We start from the raw sequence: 19,155 nt of genomic DNA on the forward strand, positions 1-19,155 counted from the left end.
TCACCTTTCCTCAAGGAATAAACTGCATGAGCACAAGATGAGGGGAAAATGGCTAAACCTTTCTAGTTCAGGAGGAAAGGATCTGGGGGTTCAAGGCACTGTAAACTCAGTATGTATAAAATGGTAACTAAGAAAACCAAATGTAATTTTAGCTTACATCAAGGAGGGAATAGTGTCTAGAATGAAGTAAGGGATCATCCCACTGTTTTCTCTAGTCAGACAAAATCTAGAGTATTTGGCTCAATTTGGGGCACCATATTTTAGGAAGAAAATTGACAAATTGGAATATATCTCTAAAACAGAATGCTGAGGACAGGGAAGGGATACAATCATGTTTTGGGGGTCTGCTGAAGGAACTAAAGATATTAGACTAGAAAGAAAACCCTTTGGGGAGCATGATAGCTATCTTTGAAGAAATGGGGTTAGACTTCTTCTTCTTGGCCCAAAAGAGTAGAATGAAGAGCTATGTGTAGAGGTTATAGTAAATCAGATTTTAGTTCAATATAGGGAAAACACTTCCTAACAACTAGAGCTATAAAAGTTGAGAAGGCTACTTAAGGTCATAGTGAAGCTGGGTAACCACCTGTTTGGGATATGGTTGAGGGGACTCCTATTAGGTACAGGTTAGAAGAGATGGTCACTAAGGACCCATATGACTCTGAGATTATGTGAATCTAAGAGATGATACTTAGTTACTAGAACACATTAAGTTTCTATCCTGTTTGCTTCCATGAAAAGTAATCTGTACTAAGCTATTTCATTTCCTAAGGGGGAAAACACCCTAATATTTCACGGTGCTGCACTTTGCAACAATAATGGTAAAAGTTTCCAGAATGTGGACCTCAGTTTCTTCATTTATAAAATAGAAGAGTATAACCAGACAATCTCTGAGATTCTTTCTAGCTCTAAATCCATGATCTGCCTGCCAACTGCTTTATTTACATTAATAAGTACAATGAGAACTTCCAGTAGCTTCTGAGAATCTCTAGCATAACTTCGTGATGTGATAATGCAGTAGTTGCTATGGCAACTAGTTTTATTAAAATTTTAGAGAGGTGGGGTAAAATTACACAACATGCATACAGAGAAAAGGATTTTGCAAGTTCTTACCATCCTCTGACAATCCATGGAACTCAGGGTAAATTGACTTGAAAATATTTGTTAAATAACATGTTTTATGTGTCAAAAACCCAGAGAATTTTATTGAGACACTGTTACTATTCCTTTGCTGAATAAAACCTTGCAACACAACTGTACAACCCAGGAGGGGGCACGTAGAATATCTTTCCAAATGGAAAAGAAAAGCCTGATGCCTAGAGATCTGTTCATTCTTTTTGGATGAAGATATTTCAAAACATGAAAGAAAAGATCTGCAAAGGAACACAATATGATCTAAGACACTCTGATTTTATCAGAAACCAAACGATAAAAATCATAGCATTTAAAACCAAAAGAGACCTTAGAGTTAACTTAATTCAACCCTTTAATTTTGTAGATGAGAAAACTGAGGCCCAGAGAGCTCAAGAGCCATATTTAGAATCATAGGTAGAAAGTAGCAGAGATGAGATTCAAAATCAAGTCTCCTGGCTCCAAGTCAATGCTTTTTGCATTGCCACCAAAGTCCAATGCTTTTGCATGACATCAAAGGCATGGGGACAGGAAACAAGATTTCTCTTCTGAAGGTTATAATTTCTTCTTTTTTTCCCTATGGGTAAGCAAAAGAGCACATTTGGACTTTTCTACTCCTCTCTAGTGGCTTTATGTGAAATTCTATTGGGATTTAATTAGTTAAATCCCAACAAGTTTTAAATAAGATATTAATTAGTTACCAATCTCTATTCATTTTTAGCCTTGTCTCTTTAGGGTTACTGTTAAATATTATTTTCTAAACTTTTAGAAGTCATTTTGATGGGTTTCTATGTTCCTTACTGAGCTATATATTTCCACAAAAAATGCAAGTTTGCATTATGTCTTGTCTATTCCCCTTCCTCTTAAAATTGCCAGTTAATTCATTAGGATTCAGTCCAAAGAGCATCCAGCTGTTCATTGCTAAAAAGTTCTTGAAATAAATAAATACTGGGCTTCATCAATTCCTCAATCAAAAGACAGCTCAATATAGTAGCTGGAGAGCTAATATTGGAATCAGGAAGATCTGGATTCAGGTTCTGCCTTGGACACACACACACACACATATATTTTAAGCAATCGGGGTTAAGTAACTTGCTCAAGGTCACACAGCCAGTTATTTCTGGGTGTGGTGCTGAGTATCTGAGCGCGGGATTCGAACTCCAGGTCATCCTGACACTGGAGCCAGTGCTCTTACTCACTGAGTCACCTGGCCGCCCCTTGGACACGTATTAGCTGTATTATCCTGGGCTAGTCCCTTATTCTCTCAGTGTGCTAAGCATCTCTCTATCACTATAAATTGCAAAAAAAAAAAGGTGTTAACTTCCATTGGCAGGAAGAGTTCTTTAAACCAATAAAATAATAAGCTCAGTTCTTAAGTAAGTATTTTGTTATTTTAAGTACTGATGGAAGATGAGCTACCAAATCATTATAGCTACTAGGCCACATCTTTTTTCTCTCTACCTCTACCACACAAGTGGCTACAGACTCTTGAAGAGTAGAGAGGGAGATAAAGGTTGGCATGAGTTACTGACCTGTTGGAACTCTCTAGGATTTTGTTTTGAGATGTACTTAACTTAGTTAAAAGCTAATATTTTAAAGCCTTCCTTCAGTGCTTCATTTGACTCATAGCTGAACATGGGCTTTATAGAGGGCTTTCCAGGAAAATATAAGCATTGGACAGTCCCACCAAGCTGTAAAGGCTTTGAATGTGGGCCTGGAAAAACAGTTTATTTGTTGTCCAAAAACCAATAATATCTAAATATAGAAAGGCAAAACTTCATAGGGTTCAATTCAATTCAATAAACATCATGGTCAAGGCACTATACTTGGTGATTATGTCTAGTTCAGTTCTCTCATTTTATTCATTTGTCCTAGACCTCTCTACACTCAATCCTCCTTAGTTCTCACAAATTCAATTGTCCCCTCAATGCAGATGTCTCTCAGATCTGTACATCCAGCCCTTATCTCTGTCCTGAGCTCCAGTCCAGCACAAACTTTCTGCTGGACAGTTCCACTTGAACATTCAATCTTAACACGTCCAAAGTAGGACTCATTGTCACCTACCTCCCAGGGTTGTTGTAAGGATCAATGGGGTGAACACATATAAAGCATTTGGCAAACTTTACATCAGTATATAAATGGCAATTAGTGTTGTTTTTGTTCTTTTCTTTCCCTTTAAATCAATCTATCCTCTTAAATTTTCTATTTCTAGGAAGAATATAACTATTCTTCAGGTTAACCGGGTTTACAATCTTAGGGTCACACTTCACTCTTTAGTCTTCCATGATACCACCACCACGACCGTATCTTATTGATTAAACCTCTACAACATCTCTCACTCTTCTTTCCATTCACATAACCACCATCTTCTTTTAGGCCCTTATTGAGGACCATTCATTGTCTACACAGCAATCTGATCATGCCACTCAAGAAGCTCTTTTTTGGCTCTCTATTACCTCTAAAATAAAATACAACCTGCTTGGTTTGGCATGTAAAGCTCCTCCAACCTGACTCTAACCTACCTTACATTATGCAGTGTCCCACAATCTATGATCTATCCAAAGTGCCCTAATTGCTACTCCCTGTATGTCTCCCCATGTCTTTCCCTTCTACCTTTCCTCGTGCTCTCCCTTCTACTTGAAATGTTCTTCCTCATCTTCACTTTATAGGGAAGATTTCTTCATTTCTCCTTACCTTTTACCAGATCACAGCTTCCTGTCTTAGCACAGAAGCAAAGTGCTTTTGTGAAGATAGCAACTGTTCAGGGAATCATTCTTTAATCCCGAAACTGCTACCAACTGCATATGTGACATTAGGTACATCATTTTGCCTCTAGGGGACTCAGTTTCCTCTTCTTGAAAATGAGGGAGTTGAACCAGATAATCTTTAAGATCCTTGCTAGCCCTGACATTTTGATTTATATTGCAAGGCTCTGCTCTGACATTCTAAGTTTTGTGTTTTAAGGTTCGGTCCAGCTCTTTTTTATTTTTCACCATGCCTTCTAACTCTGAATCTCTATTTTATGTTTTGAGTACCTTCTAGCTTTGACGTCCTATGTTTAGTCTCTCCCAGTTCTGTAAAAGAATGCCAAAAGAAAAATCATGGAGGATGGTTGAGGAAAGCTTTAAAGACAAGAGTGTGAGGATCATGTATGAGAACCTGAGAATGGCTGAACTAATTCCGGTGTAAGAATAATGTAACATTATTATTCCAGAAGAAATTGTTAATATAAGGAATTCAGAGAAACATGCAGAGACCTTGTAATATAGCGGCAAAAGTATCATATTTAAAGTTACAGGATCTGGGACCAAATTGGAGATTTGTTCCTTATGACCTGTGAGACCTTGCACAAGTCATGTCACTGCTCTGGGACTCCATTCCTTTTTCTCTCCTTAATGAGGAGATTAGACCAGACAACCACTAAGGTAACCATTCTAGCTCTACGTTGTCTGCAATGCTGTGATTTGTATACATTGATTCAGGTAAGTACACAAAGTCAGGAGAACAATGTGCTCAGCTACAATGATATAAACAAAAACAATAGGAAAAGACAGGCAAAACTGGCCAATTATCAGGACCAGTCTTGGCCTTACAGGACAAAACATATTTCTATGCTCTTGGTCAAGAGGCTGGGCCTAAAAATAAGAAAGGCTGCGTTTTTTTCAGATGACAGCACTTCCATGCCACCTGTATTATGCAGTATCCCACACTCTATGATCCAGCCAAAGTGCCCTAATTGCTATTGTTGCTTGCTTTTGTATAACTTTTTTTTAAATGTTATAGGGGATGATGATATGATGGGAAATGACTGACTGAAAAATAGGCTTCCATAAAATTTTTAAAAATAAAAGGGGGGATCAGACTAGATTATTTTTGAAGATGTGTTGCAGTTCTAATAATCCACATTCTAAGGTCCCTATCCAATTCTTACATTCTATGTTCTAAAATCCTTTCTGAGTCTAATGATCTACTAATTGTCAGAAGATTGAGACCCAAGGGTCCTTTGCTTTAAAGATAATGTTGGATTTAACAAAACCCTCATCTAAACATTGATTGGGTTCTACATGAGAAAAATCTAGGCTTATTTTCTCCCTTGTGGAAAATGTTTCATTTTAATTAACAACAACCAAAAACCATCGTATTTTGCTTTTCAACAGCCCATTAATGAAGATAAGGTCACCATAAGAATCCAATGAGATCACCTGATGAAATGCAGCAAGAAACAGCCAGCCAGAATCACAGAATGTGTTCTCATTTATATTTTAAATACAATCATAGCCAGAAGTGAAATAATAAAAGTTAAACATTATTATGCTTTCCTGCCACAAACAGCACATGCAGAACAATTTCATCAATACCAGATAATAGATATGCACATAACCAGCGGGAGGGATTTTTAATAACATGCCTAAAATATGCATCTAAATAAAAGTGCAGAGTAATAAAACCCCAGCACAAAAGGTAATAAAATATAATCTGTTATCTGGGTTCATTTCTGTCAGCAAATAGAAGACTATGAATGTAATATGGCACAGAGAATTTTAGGGGAACCAGGTGGAGAGAAAGCTATAAATTACAGCCATTCTCATTACAAATGTGGCAGTGGGCTTGGGCAGTTAATGAGAGAATGACATCAGCATAGTTGGGAGCTAAGAGGGATAGCATGAGGACACATTTTAAACAAAGAAAAACAGCTTGAAAATGGAGCAGGCCATGATCCTGCATTATATAAGGGGGATTTATCAACCAGCCAGTCATGGGAAATCCCGTGTGGAACCTTAAAAATGAGGATGTTACTGGAGTTTCACTGGACATGTCACCACAATCAGAAAAGAAGGACACTGGGCTGTGGGGGTGGGAAAGCAGAAACTGCTAGTAAAACTCCTGATGAGGGCGCCCACTTCTCTCATGCTTGGAGGCTGCCTACAGCCAGCAGACAGATTCAAGGAGGAATTGGGCTCTAGACTATCCCACTAGATTGGCTCTTGTACTGTGAACATGGAGTAGATTAGGCTGAAAGGATGAGCGAGGGAGCTAGGTGAGAGCTCTGCTGACAGAGCAGTGACACTTATGTAGGGAATCCAGGGGGACAGAGTTCTATTGGGCTACATAGGGAAAATCAAGGAGCAAGGGCTAGAAGTTGCAAGAAGGCAAATTTCAACTTGTGGTCAGAAAAAAAGTTTCTAACAATGAGAGCTACACAAAAATGGCTCCCTTGGGAGCAGATTCCCCTTAATGGAGGTCTTCACACAAAAGCTAGGGAAACTTTTGTTTAAATAGGAGATAGAAGAGATTTTTTTTCTCAGTCTGATGGCCACTGAGGCTCCTCTAACTATGAAATTCTGTGATTCTGTGAGGACCTTACTGACTTTTCCCCACATTTGTGTACCCCTATGTTTGATGTATCTCTGGGAAACTCTTGCATGAGAAGCTTCCTGAGGTCACTGAAGTCACACTGAAGGACTGGAAAATATTGACTTTGTCACGAGATCAGCAATTGTTAGCTCCCTGACTAACCTTCCATATACTCCTTGAAGTCTCTTGGAAAGATCTGGGTCAGGGAACACGAGACTTTGGCAGTCAGTGGTCACGGGACTCTAACAAGACTTTTAAAAGATCTGTTCTGGTTGGGTGCTGATAGAAGGATGCAGAAAGCAGCAAGGGATATGTAAAAGCTTGTACTTTGATGTATCCACAACCTTACTGATGGCAGTGTTCTGTCTGCCTGTAGAAAAGCAATGCCTATCTCTCAAAGTATGACATTTAGTTAGGTGGACAACCCATTATGTTAGTTCATCACTATATGTATCTTGAGCAGGCACTGCAGATGAACAATGAACTGGACTTAGAGTTGAATAGGAGGAAAATGGACTAGAATGTTTTTAATGATCCTAAGATGATCCCATTTTTTAACACCAATATTCTCTTGGTAATGTTATATAACTCTGAGTCATGGGATATAGTAATCTCTCTAAACAGTCAAAATTACAGGTGATTCTAAGGAGAATAGAGAGATGTGTCATGACTACTATGTTTGTGAATGTGCCTGGTATGTATTACTAATGTAGATCAAAACCTAGTGCCTCCTTACTCATGCAATTAGATTGATTAAATCCTCTATATAAGATCTATCCAATATGGTGGGATCCTTCATCTTTTAACAGTAAATTAGTACACTTTTAACATTAATGAGTACAAATCTGCCACTTGAGATTTGTTATATTTAGTACAATGGAAAGAATGCCAGCATTGGGTTAAGAGGTACAGGGTTAAATCCAGATCTACTTCCAACTACCTGTGTAATTTTGGAGGAATCACTGCATATCTCTAGGGCTCAGTTTCTTTACCTACAAAATAAGGGGATGGACCCCTCTCAAGGCCCTTCCTGAACCTTTAACAATCAGACATTTCTTTAATGGTATATTTAAGCCATTTCATGTACACAAATCATTGGTAGGCTAGAGCATACTTACACTCACCATGCATCTCTCTGTTGCCCTTAGAACCATTTGAAATGTTGACTTAAGAGATAGTAATCAATCATCCCAGCTCAACTGCAATAACTACCAAGTTGTTACTCCTTAATACCTTTATCAGGTGAGAAGATCTCTAGAGAATCAGTTAAGGCTATTAGACAAGATGTGAAAAGTCCCCAATAGATATAAAGTGAGTTAAACCCTTGAGAAATGGGTGACACTGCATAGGAAATGTATTGGGATTAGCTGAAGAGAGTTGGTCACACCATGTCAGTCTCATATAAAACACTAAACCAATTCAGACTCTTCTGGCCAGCAAAGAGATGAGAACAGCTCCATCCAAGTCTATAAGAGTGATATTTGAAAAGCTTTGGCCTCATTCATGTCGTAATCTCGAACCACAGCTTACCACCATTTTTCACTGTCTTCCCCTATAATTCCGTTTCATATTAAAGTTGCATTAAGGGGTGTCAAAATATATGTTGAATTGATTTGGAGTCTCTTGTTAAGTTCTTGGAATTTTTCTACTACTTTATGCTTTGCAATAGATATTGGCACATAAGAGACAATTACCTTCAAAAAAGGGTTGTTTTTTGGTTTTGTTTTTTTGGGGTCTAGTTCCAATCTGACCTCAGGGATTCACTACTTGTGTGAACCAGGGCAAGTCACTTAACCTCTATCTACCTCAGTTTCCTGATATAGTAAATGGGAATCATAATAGCACCTCCCTCCCCAGGACTGTTGTGAGGATCAAATGAGGTAAGAGCTGTAAAGCACTTAGCACAGTGACTGGCATGTAGAGGGCATTATATAAATGTTAGCTAGGAATAATAGCAGTAGTAGTCCTGGTACACAGTAGGCACATACTAAATGCTTGTTTGCTTATTATGAGCTCTGCAGAATGAAGAGGCTCCTTTTGAAGGAATCTTCTGGCTGCCTTGGTAATCTGATGAAACAATACTGTCAGCTCCTTTATTTGCCTCTTTGAGTAAAACCTGTGAAACGTCTATCTGTGTTTTCATTTCGTTATAACTTCTTTATATCTTCTGGTTTCATTTATAATGGGAATATCAATCTAGTTATTGTTCAGTTCTACTAGTAGCATATCATCTGACTGGTCATTGGACAAAGATTTCACATTCAGAGTGCCAGTATTAAATCAATGCTGATGGACTGTCTAAGAACTGTGATTTTGTTCCCCAAGCAGTGCCTGTTCCATATTTGGCCACACCATCACTATCGGTGCACATGTGAGAAGCAGTGTGGAGGAGTGGAGAGACCGAGGCCTGGAGTCAGAATCAGAAAATTCCGATTTCCAGGCCTGCCTTAGACATTTACTTGCCATGTGTGTGACCCACTTAAACATTCTCAGTCTCAGTTTTCTCCTCTGTGAAGTACGGGCAAGGTACAGTACTCACCTCACAGTTATCATGATGTTCAAATGAGATATGTCATAGTTATATAGCACTCTAAGTTTTTTATATACGTACATGTAAAGCACTCATTTATCAAATGAGATAATTTGATCTCATTTGAAAATATATTAAGGGCATTATGAATGTTAAAGTATTGTATAGCCATCAATAACAAGAATTGCAGGGGTGGGGTGGGGGTAGGGAGGTGGAATAGGAATAAGAAATGTTTTGTATTTTTCTTTGTTTCATGGGCTGCCACTTAAACAACATACATCACCTAGAGGCTAAAGTGACAGTATTGTGCCCCTTCAGACCTATTTAGGCTGCTTCTCAGACAGCAAATAAAGTCTATCATTGGGACATTCCCCAAAGGCATTTGTGCTTGGTATAATCTATTAGACTTTGCTAATCAGAGGTCACTCACTTTCAAACTGAAAAGAGCGTTGGAGTAAGACTTTAGTGAACAGTATATTAATTATATAATTAATATAACAAAATAGGAGAATGGGGTCAAAGGGCATGGGAATTTAAAAACACAAGGCAGAATTTCACCCTTTGTTTCCATCTACGCAAGGTCTCATACATACACACACACACACACACACATATATGTATCTACAGATAGTTTCTATTAAATTTCTGGCCTAATGACTCATCAAAGCCTGCATTTTTTACTACTAAATCAGCAGAATACAACCTCTGGTATATCCTAACAAGCTACAAAGCCTTCAAGAGTGGGCTTGGCAAATGACGCTATATCTGCCCAAAGAATAAAACAGGTTAAGTACAAAAAGACTCATCATCAGGAATCTGCACACTTGGCTGGGAATTCTTGAGCTACAGGCACTCACAGAGACTGTTGGCTAAGGTTTGGAAGGGCTGCAGTATATATCACTATAGAGACACAACACGCAATAAATACCTCCCTCCCTGAACTGAAGAAGTAGGGGACAATGGAAGTGGAATATTTTCACATCCTTTCAAAAAGGGTCAATGTGCTAATTAGTCTTGTTGATCTGCCCTTTTAAGAAAAAAAAATACTAACTTCTCTGTATGTCATTTAACATGCTCCCAATCTGGCTCAAGGATACGATGCCAGCCTTACTGAACGCTGCTCCCCTTCATGTACATTACGATCTTCTCACTGCTCCTCAACCACCATACTTCACTTCCCAGCACTGTACCTTCAACTGTCTAGAATTCCTTCCCAAATCTTTTTCTTCTAATCCCTAGTTTCCTCCAAGAATCAGCACAAGCCCTTATGCATGAAGAAATCTTTCCTGATCCCCCAGCTACTAATGCCTTCCCTGCCTCCAAATGATCTTGGATCTATTTAGCATCCATCTCTGTATAAGACCAGGTCTCCCCTCATTCAGCTATCAGTTCCTCAAGCAGAGAGACTTTCATTTTTTCTCTGTATCCTCAGCACTTAGCTCAGTGCCTGACATATAGCAAGTACTTAATAAATGCTCATTAATTGATTTTTTTCTTCCTTTTTAAGATATTTATTATACAATATAATAGGAGAGAGGAAAGGGACATATTCAGAAATCAATGCCAGAATTTCAGAAATAAAAGAACAAAAGGGATTGATAAGACAATCATAAAAATAAAAATAGCATAAATTCTTCAGAAAAATTAGTTCAATTTGTAATTACTTATATGTGATAAAAATAAGGACTTTATTAAATCTCTCTCTTCTTCCTCTGAAACCATGAATTCCTTTCTATGATGTGCCTATAGTGAGGAAAGGCACAATAAAGTGAACCACCTTGCCCTCGTTTCTAAAAATTATCTCCTCTTTCTGGATCTTAGTTTTCCCATCTTCAAGAGATTTGACTGAGGGGCAGCTAGGTAGCACAGTGAATAGATTACTGGCCCTGGAGTCAGGAGGACCTGAGTTCAAATCCAGCCTCAGACACTTAACACAAAACTAGCCATGTGACCTTGGGTAAGTCACTTAACCCCAATTGCCCTACCTTTCCCCTCCGAAAAGCAAAGAGAGAGAGAGAGAGAGAGAGAGATTTGACTGAATTAAAGTTCCCCAAACTCTGTCTCTCAGAAGACTTGGGAAAATTGTATGCTAGTCATAATGGTAGTAGTAAATGTGTGCTTTTTAAAAATTTCAGGGCTATGACATCAACAGAGTGAAGACCTCCCAGGATATAAGTCCTTTTCACCAAAGCATAAAAACATATCATCTAAGAAAGTTACCTTGGGCACTGAAAGATAAAGTAACGTGATACAGCTGGTAAATTATGGTCATACAGCTGGTAAATTATGTTAGGGATAAGAGGATTTCCTGACTAAAAGGTCAGCTTGTCATCCACTACACTATAAAATCTCCTGAACTTCCTTTCTCCCCAAGATACTATGTTCTTTCTCCACCACCCCACGCCCACAGCCGTCATGCCTGGGTTAGCATTTATGTGCTTTGTTAATATATTTTAAACTTCAAAATACTCTGTGGGAAAATTTGGTGCTCTCTAAGGTACCTTCCCACTCTCAAAGGATAGTGTGATCAGGGGCTGTGATCTTACACAGAGGCAAAAAAGGATAGTAAATGACACGCTAATTTGACTAGTTTTACCACCTTTCCAAATAATAATTAATTATCATATGCATGGGGGTGACTAGTGAATAGAGCACCGGTTCTGGAGTCAGGAGGAGCTGGGTTCGGATCCAGCCTCAGACACTTAACACAAAAACTAGCCATGTGACCTTGGGCAAGTCACTTAACCCCAATTGCCTTCCAAAAAGCCAAAAAAAAAATTTATCATATGCAGGCATTTAAGGGCCACTCCTCAAAGAGAAGAAGCTCCCAATGTCTTGACCAGAGAAGGAAATCCCATTTCAAAGACCTGAAGCCCCCTTAGGAAAAACTGTAGCTTTCTATTTCTATTCTCCCAACTAGAAATCATGAATGGAAAGGACCCCTGTTAATCACTGCAGCCATGAATGGGAATAAAAAGAGAGACATCATTATAATACTGATGGTTGTCTCTGTGCTGGAATCAGGGTTATAGCTGGTGTCAGAATGTCTTGTGTTCTATCAAATATCATTGAAACTGCCTTCCTTCCATCTTCAGCTCACTGACTTCCTGGCCTCCCTGAGAAAGTCACAGGCCACGACTGTGCTACTACGATGAAGTCATGCTCACATGAGTACGGCATAACAAATGTTATATACTTTATCTTCCCATCGAGCCTGTGATCAACTACTGTGTGTTTGCCACTTATGCAGGGACGATAAGGGGGAAGTGAATAAGTATTTTCATGGCACCTGTGTTCTAGGAGCTGTGCTAAGTGCTTTACAAATATTATCTTATCTGATCCCCATAACAACCTTGCAAGATAAGTGCGGTTATTATCCTTATTTCACATTTGAGGAAACTGAGGTAAACAGAGATTAATCATCCAGGGTCACATAGTTAAGTGTCTGAGACTAAATTTGAACTCAGATCTTCCCAACTCCAGGCCCAGCACTCTATTCATTGTGTCACATAGCACCTCTTGTGAAATATGATACGATTCTCCTCTACTCAAATAATGATAAAAATAGCTAGCATATGTGCATCTCACACTATACATAGATAGATCTATAGCTGGATAGAGAGACACAAGTAGATATATATCTAGAGAGAGAGGGAGATAAGTAGGTATATATCTATATATTCATATCTATACATACAGCCATGGATCTATGTATAGAAACACATATGCTGGGTATTTTCATCATTATTTGAGATATCTATGTCTCTATCTCTCTATAGATAGAGAGTATTGGACTTAGAGTCAGAAAGACTCCTCTTCCTGAGTTCAAATCTGCCCTCAGACACTTTACTAGCTGTGTGACCCTGGGCAAGTCACTTAACCCTGTTTTCCTTAGTTTCCTCATCTTTAAAATGAGCTGGAGAAGGAAATGACAAACCACTGCAGTATCTTTGCCAAGAAATCACCAAATATGGGGTCACCAAAAGTAGGACACAAATGAAACAACTGAACAGCAACAAACATACACACATATAACTATATTTATCTATGTCTATATCTATATCTATCTATCTATGGGGGAGAGAGAGAGACAGAGAGAGAGACAGAGAGACAGAGAGAGAGACAGAGAGAGAGAGAGACAGAGAGAGAGGGTCAGAGAGAGAGGGACAGAGAGAGAGAGAGAGAGAAGAGAGATTGCTTACTATGCACCAAGCGCTGTGCTAAGAGCTTTACAAATATTATCCCATTTTATCCTCACAACAACCTTGGGGGGTAGGTGCTATTATTATACTAATTTTACAGTTGAGGAAGCTGAGACAAACCGAGGTTAAGTGACTTGTCCAAGGACACAAGGCTAGTAAGTGTCCGAGGTCTCATTTGAACTCAGGTCTTCCCAGCTGCAGACCCTGTGCTCTATCCACTGTGCTACTTAGTTGCTTCAGTGACTCTTCTTTCCCTATTAGATAAAGTACAAACTCTTGATTCTGACATTCAAAATCCTCCATGAACTATTTCCGGACTAAATTAAATTTACCTAATGGTATTCCCTTCATATACTCCAGTTTCTGCTTATATGGGCCTGTTCACCATTCCCAGTTCTCTTCTGTCTCCCCATTCCTTTTCTGATGCCATCTCCTATGCCTGAAGTGGTCTGCCTTCTTATCAATGTCTGTCAAAATCCCTCTCTTTCTACCTTCTCTTCTGCCAAGCCTTCCCTGGCATCCCCAGATGAAAGCAACTTCAGTCTCACTCAGATTTCACACAAAACCCTGTCTCAACCTCTTCTTCCAATCTATTTTGTCTGCTTTTTTATAACCAAATTGTCCTTCTTGGTTCAATCCACTGAACACTGATCTCTATCTATATGTCTCATTGTAAGCACAAATCAAACACAGCCAAGACTCTGTGAACTTGTACTGAACATTCTCCATACCTAGAATATTCCCCCCATTCCACCCTACCTGCCTAAATCCTTCCCTTCCTTCAAGACATAACTCAGGTATTATCTCCTCCATTAAGTCTTCCCTCAGTTGAAACTAATACCTCCCTGCTCCTATTTCTCATAGCCTGTCTTCTGTCTCTGCATTGCTTCTATCATAGGAGCATAGCATTTAATGCTGGAAATACAAATTACTCTTTCTGGCATTTAAAACCCTTTAAAATCTGGCCACAGTATACCTTTTTCACTTTAAAATATAGTATACCCCTCTTACACTCTATGATTTGGTCATTATTCACACATGATATTCCCTTCCCCCATCCCAGCCTTTGCATTGGCTACACTGTTTATCTGGAATTCGCTGCCTCCTCACTTCTCCTTCTTAGCATCACTTCTACATGGAGCTCAGCTTAATTAGTACCTTCTGCATGAAACCTTTCCTGATTCGTTTACCTGCTAGATTCTTCCCACATTCCCAAAAATAATCTTGAATTTATCAAGTATATGCTTACAGAAGTATATTGTTTCCCCGGACAGAATGTAAGCTCCTTGAGGGCAAGGACTATTGTTTTTTTTTTTCTCTTCTATGTCCAAAGCACCTAGGAAAACACCTTAAATATACTATGAACTTAATTAATTGAAAAGATTTAGGAATTATTTAATATAATTCCTTCATTTTACAGTTAAGAAAAATTAGGTTAAAAGGCTTTCCCAAAGTCACACAGTTAATACGTAACAGGAGGAAGAATTCAAACCCAGGTCTTCTGATTCCAAATGCAGTGTTCTTACCACTCTACCATATTATATTTATCTGTGTGCATGTATCCTTACCCCAACACCCATCCTTATCTCTCCCCTTGCCATTAGATTATCAACTCCTTGAGGGCAGGAATTGTTTCATTTTTTTTTTCATCTATGCATCCCTAGTACCTTGTACATAGTAGCCACTTAATAAATGTTATTTAAACTGGATCAAAATTAATTGAATCTGGCATCCTCCATAATCTTCCATCATTCTGGAGTCTTTAAAAAGAAACTTCTAAGCCATCTTTGCCTCCTTCGTTCTTCACTCATATCTATCTGATCTATCACTAACCCTGTTGCTTTCTACGGCAACCGTTAGCTTTCTCTATATCCATTAGCCACAACTTATACCCAGACCAAGATCACATGCTTCCCCAGCTGCCACTTTCTCTGCCCTCAAAAATTATTCCTTTCCCCTCTTCTTCCATTACACAAAGCCATAGTTCATTTCTCCGATTTCATAGACCAATAGTGAATTATGTAAATGTTGGCAAAGCATGATACACAGGGTATAATTGAATGAGCTATGGACTTGGATTTGAAGGTCCAGGTTCTAGCCCCAGCTCTGACATTTACTATTTGTGTGACTATGATCAAGGCACTTAACCTCCTTGGCCTCACTTTCCTCACCTATAAAATGAAAGGGCTGGGCTAGGTGGTCTCTGAGGCCTCTTTACACTCCAGATCTATGATCTTCCAATCCCATCATTCTCCAAATAGATCTTTGCTCCTTAAGCAACAGCAGTGAAAAGATGCAATTCCTTCTTACCTTACATTTTTAAAAAATATTTTGGTTTGCTAATCAAGAAATTTGTGTTTGTCTTTCTAACAATCTTGATATTGAAGTGATTGTAAAGCTAGGAATCACAGAGGACAGAGGAATGTTAATTATTTTACCACGATCACTCTTTTCACAGTCATATGTAGGTTTGCATATTACATATAAAAGACCATCTATGAAAGTCTTTCTCTCGTGCCTCAATGTGGCATGAGTATGAACCTAGATTCTCAAAGGCTATACTAGCAGAGAACATGCTATGGAAGGTCCTACCCAGCTGGAAAGTTTTCCATTATAGGTCTCCTGATAGACTGTTGCCCAATAACCAACCTAGCAGAGTTTAGAGAGACCCATAACTAAGGTGGCTACAGGATAATGACATCTTTATCCACAGAAACACTTGAAGACTATCTACACATGTTACAGAGGGCTTGTAATCTTGTCATACCTCCACTGACAAAATTATCAATACCTGAAGTAGCAAAGTCTGTGTGTGTTTATACACATACACACCCACATAGCTCATGAATCTTTCCAAAAAAGAGTCAGGGAAGATCCACTCCTCCTTAACTCTAATCTCTTCCTCATTCTATACAAGTTAATTGTGAACTATAACCACCACGGCTGTAATTATTCTCATTCAGGATAGTAAAGAGAGTAATGATTTGGGAAGCAGAAGTTGAGTCCTAGCTCTCTGCCAATGGTTGTATGCCATGGACAACTAGCTTTTCTGAGCCTCAGTTTCCTCATCTGTAGAATAAGGTTATGTAGTACCTACCTTATAGGAATGTGAAGATATAATGAGATAATGTAAATAAAGTTCTTTGTTAAAACCCTTTATAAATGCTATCTATTTATTATGACTATCAGCAAGAGGAGGGAGAGCTAGATGACCTTGAACAAGCTACTAGCTCTCTCTGGACCTCCATTTTCTTGTGTGTAAAATGAGGTTGTGGAGCAAATTGTTTTCAAAAATCCCTGTCGTTCTTTACAAGTGTCATAATCAGTCTGGCAGATGGTACCATGAGGATTGATAAATATGAAGAATTCAGAAAAATATGGTAAGACTTACATGCAGTGATAGAGAGGAAGAGAAGAAAAAAAGCCATAAGAACAATAACACATGACAGCAACAATATCAATGAACATAAATTAAAATATGACAAAATTCAAGTCAAATAGGATGGATAAATTTGGTGCCAATTTACTAATGAACACATATATGCAAAAAACGATGACAGATATTAAAGAAAACTTTGCTATCTTTTTCTTCAGCACAATCCATAAGAGATCAGGGCCCAGAGCCATCCACACAGTCTTACTACCCTCTAAAGTTTATATATAAGTAAAATTATTTCCTATTTATCTGTATATAGTTTGCTTTGTGTATTTTTATTTGCATGTTGTCTCCACCATTCAGTTGTAAGCTCCTTCTGGGCAGGGACTATCTTTCCTCTCTCTTTTTTTTTTTTTTATCCCTAGCACTTAAAACAGTACCTGGCCCACAGTAGGTGCTTAATAATGTTTATTGATTGATTGATAACATTAAGGGCTGAATGTCTCATCTCTTATGTGAGTGAATGGCAGTTCAGAAGACTTCTACCTTTTTCTGAAAGAACAGGACCAGTGGGAAAAAAAATAAACTTGGTTTTGTCAGTGTGACATCTCACCACTGGGGGTGGAGAAGGGGTTGGCCATGTGAAAAGAGAGAAGGAAAATAAACATACTGAAAACATGGTATCTTAGGGAAGTCACAGAGGTCCTAATTATAGGATATTAGAGCAGGAAGGGACTTTAAGAGGTTTCAGTCCCATGCCTTCATTTTACAGATGAAGCAACTAAGGACTAGGGAAGGGAAGTGACCTAAAAAGGTCATCTTGTTAATAAGTACAGAAACAAGACTTGAGTCCAAGGCTCTTTCTACTAACCCACTCTGCTTCATTGTTGAATGAATGAATGGGTAAGAAAATTTGGGAATTAGATAAGACTTAGTAGGTAAGTGAGCCAGGATGCTAGAAGAGGATGTTACAGGACCAAATTCTCTTACTAATTCTGTCTTTATTAGTGAATCTAACATTGAGGAATTAAGGCAATTCTGAAAAGTAATCTTGATCATTTTGTGTTACTTACACCAAGGTCTGCTATTTGTGTATAGAGAAGCCAGAGCTGACTGTAATCCATCTTACCTTTAATCTTTCTGTTACTCCATCAGTAAAACTGACTGTAAACTCAGCAATTTTCGGCACCCGGAGTTTTCCTTTATTCTTCTGGTCAGGTTGGTATTCTGTCCTTGTCTTCACAATCACCTGTATAAATAAACATCATTACTGTTTTTAGCTTTTCAGTAGGCAATCATATTTTGCATATATTTGATTTTAAAAAAATATTTCTTTGATTGTCAGTCAACAAGCATTTATTATGCGATAGGTGCTGTACTAAGCACTGAAAATACAAAGAAAGTAAAAAAAAACAGTGCTTAGTTCAAGAAACCTATAGTATAAAGGAAGAGAGAACATGCAAACAAGTATGTACAAACCAAATTCAGAGAGCATAAATCGGAGATAGTCAACAGATGGAAGGTATTAGCATTAAGGGGTATTGGAAAAGTCTTCTTGTGAAAGGCAGGATTTTAGCTGGGACTTGGAGAAAGCCAGAGAGGCCAGGAGGCAGAGATTAGGAAGAAAAGCATCCCAGGAAAGAAAGAAAGTCAATGAAGATCAGAAGATGGAGTCTCTTGCACAAGAAATTCAAGGAGGCTAATGTCAACCGACCAGAGAGTGCACCATGGGGACTAAGGCACAAGAACACTGGAAAGACATGACGGGACTGGCTTCTGAAGAGCTTTGAATGCCAGAAGGGGCTTTCTATTTGATCTTGAAGGTGATAGGGAACCACTGGAATCTTTTGATTGGTGAGGGGAACATGGTCAGATCTGCAATTTGTCGGCTGAATAAAGGATAGTCTGGAGTGTGGAGAGCCTTTCAGGAGGAGATTCTGCACTAGAGCGGCAGCTGTCAGAGGAGGAGAGGTGGAGCATGCAAGAGACGACCCAAAGGCAGAAGCAACAAGACTTGGCAATGGGCTGGCTGGGGAGGGGGAGGAAGTAGATAGAGGGAAGAGGGAAGGATGCAAGCCTGGAGGACTGGGAAGATAGTATAATCAACAGGAACAGGAAATTCGGGAAGAGGAAAGGACTTAAGGAAAGATGATGGCTTCAGTTTTAGATGTGTGGTATTTGAAATCTCTGCTGGACATCCAGTTTATATGCCCAGTAGGGAGTTGTAGGCATGAGACTGGAGGTCAAGAGAGAGGCTTGGGCTGCATAAGAAGCCCTGGGAATCGTTAGAATAAAGATGATAGTTGAATCCAAAGGACTGAAAACCTAGAATTTTAAAAAGGATGATTGACAGTGCCAAAGGCTTCGAGAAGGTAAAGAAGAATTAGAATTGACTAAAAACCATTGGATTTGGCAATGAAGAGATCATCTGTAACTTTGGAGAATGCTGTTTCAGCTGAATGATGAGGAAGGAAGCTAGATTCCAGGGCTTAAATGCTATTCAAGGCTAAGCTAACTATTCAAGTCTTAAGACACACCAAAAACTAGAATTGCATTCCTATCCT

General features: G+C 38.8%; 1 protein-coding gene across 1 annotated transcript in view; it reads right to left on the reverse strand.

Moving 5' to 3' along the window:
• The window catches only part of NSG2 (neuronal vesicle trafficking associated 2), a 48,183-nt gene extending 29,830 nt beyond the window's left edge, over positions 1-18,353 (reverse strand). The window contains exons 1-2 of the mRNA XM_069102722.1: positions 18,306-18,353; positions 17,721-17,840 (exon numbers count right to left, since the gene is read on the reverse strand). Of these exons, the coding sequence (XP_068958823.1) occupies positions 17,721-17,840; positions 18,306-18,353 (168 nt within the window). The remainder of the gene's footprint in view (positions 1-17,720; positions 17,841-18,305) is intronic.
• Positions 18,354-19,155: the final 802 nt, after the last annotated feature.

Source organism: Petaurus breviceps, unplaced genomic scaffold, assembly GCF_028583685.1.
Source record: "Petaurus breviceps papuanus isolate PSGF00001 unplaced genomic scaffold, PetGlider_PUasm1.0 551, whole genome shotgun sequence".
Lineage (NCBI taxonomy): Eukaryota > Metazoa > Chordata > Mammalia > Diprotodontia > Petauridae > Petaurus > Petaurus breviceps.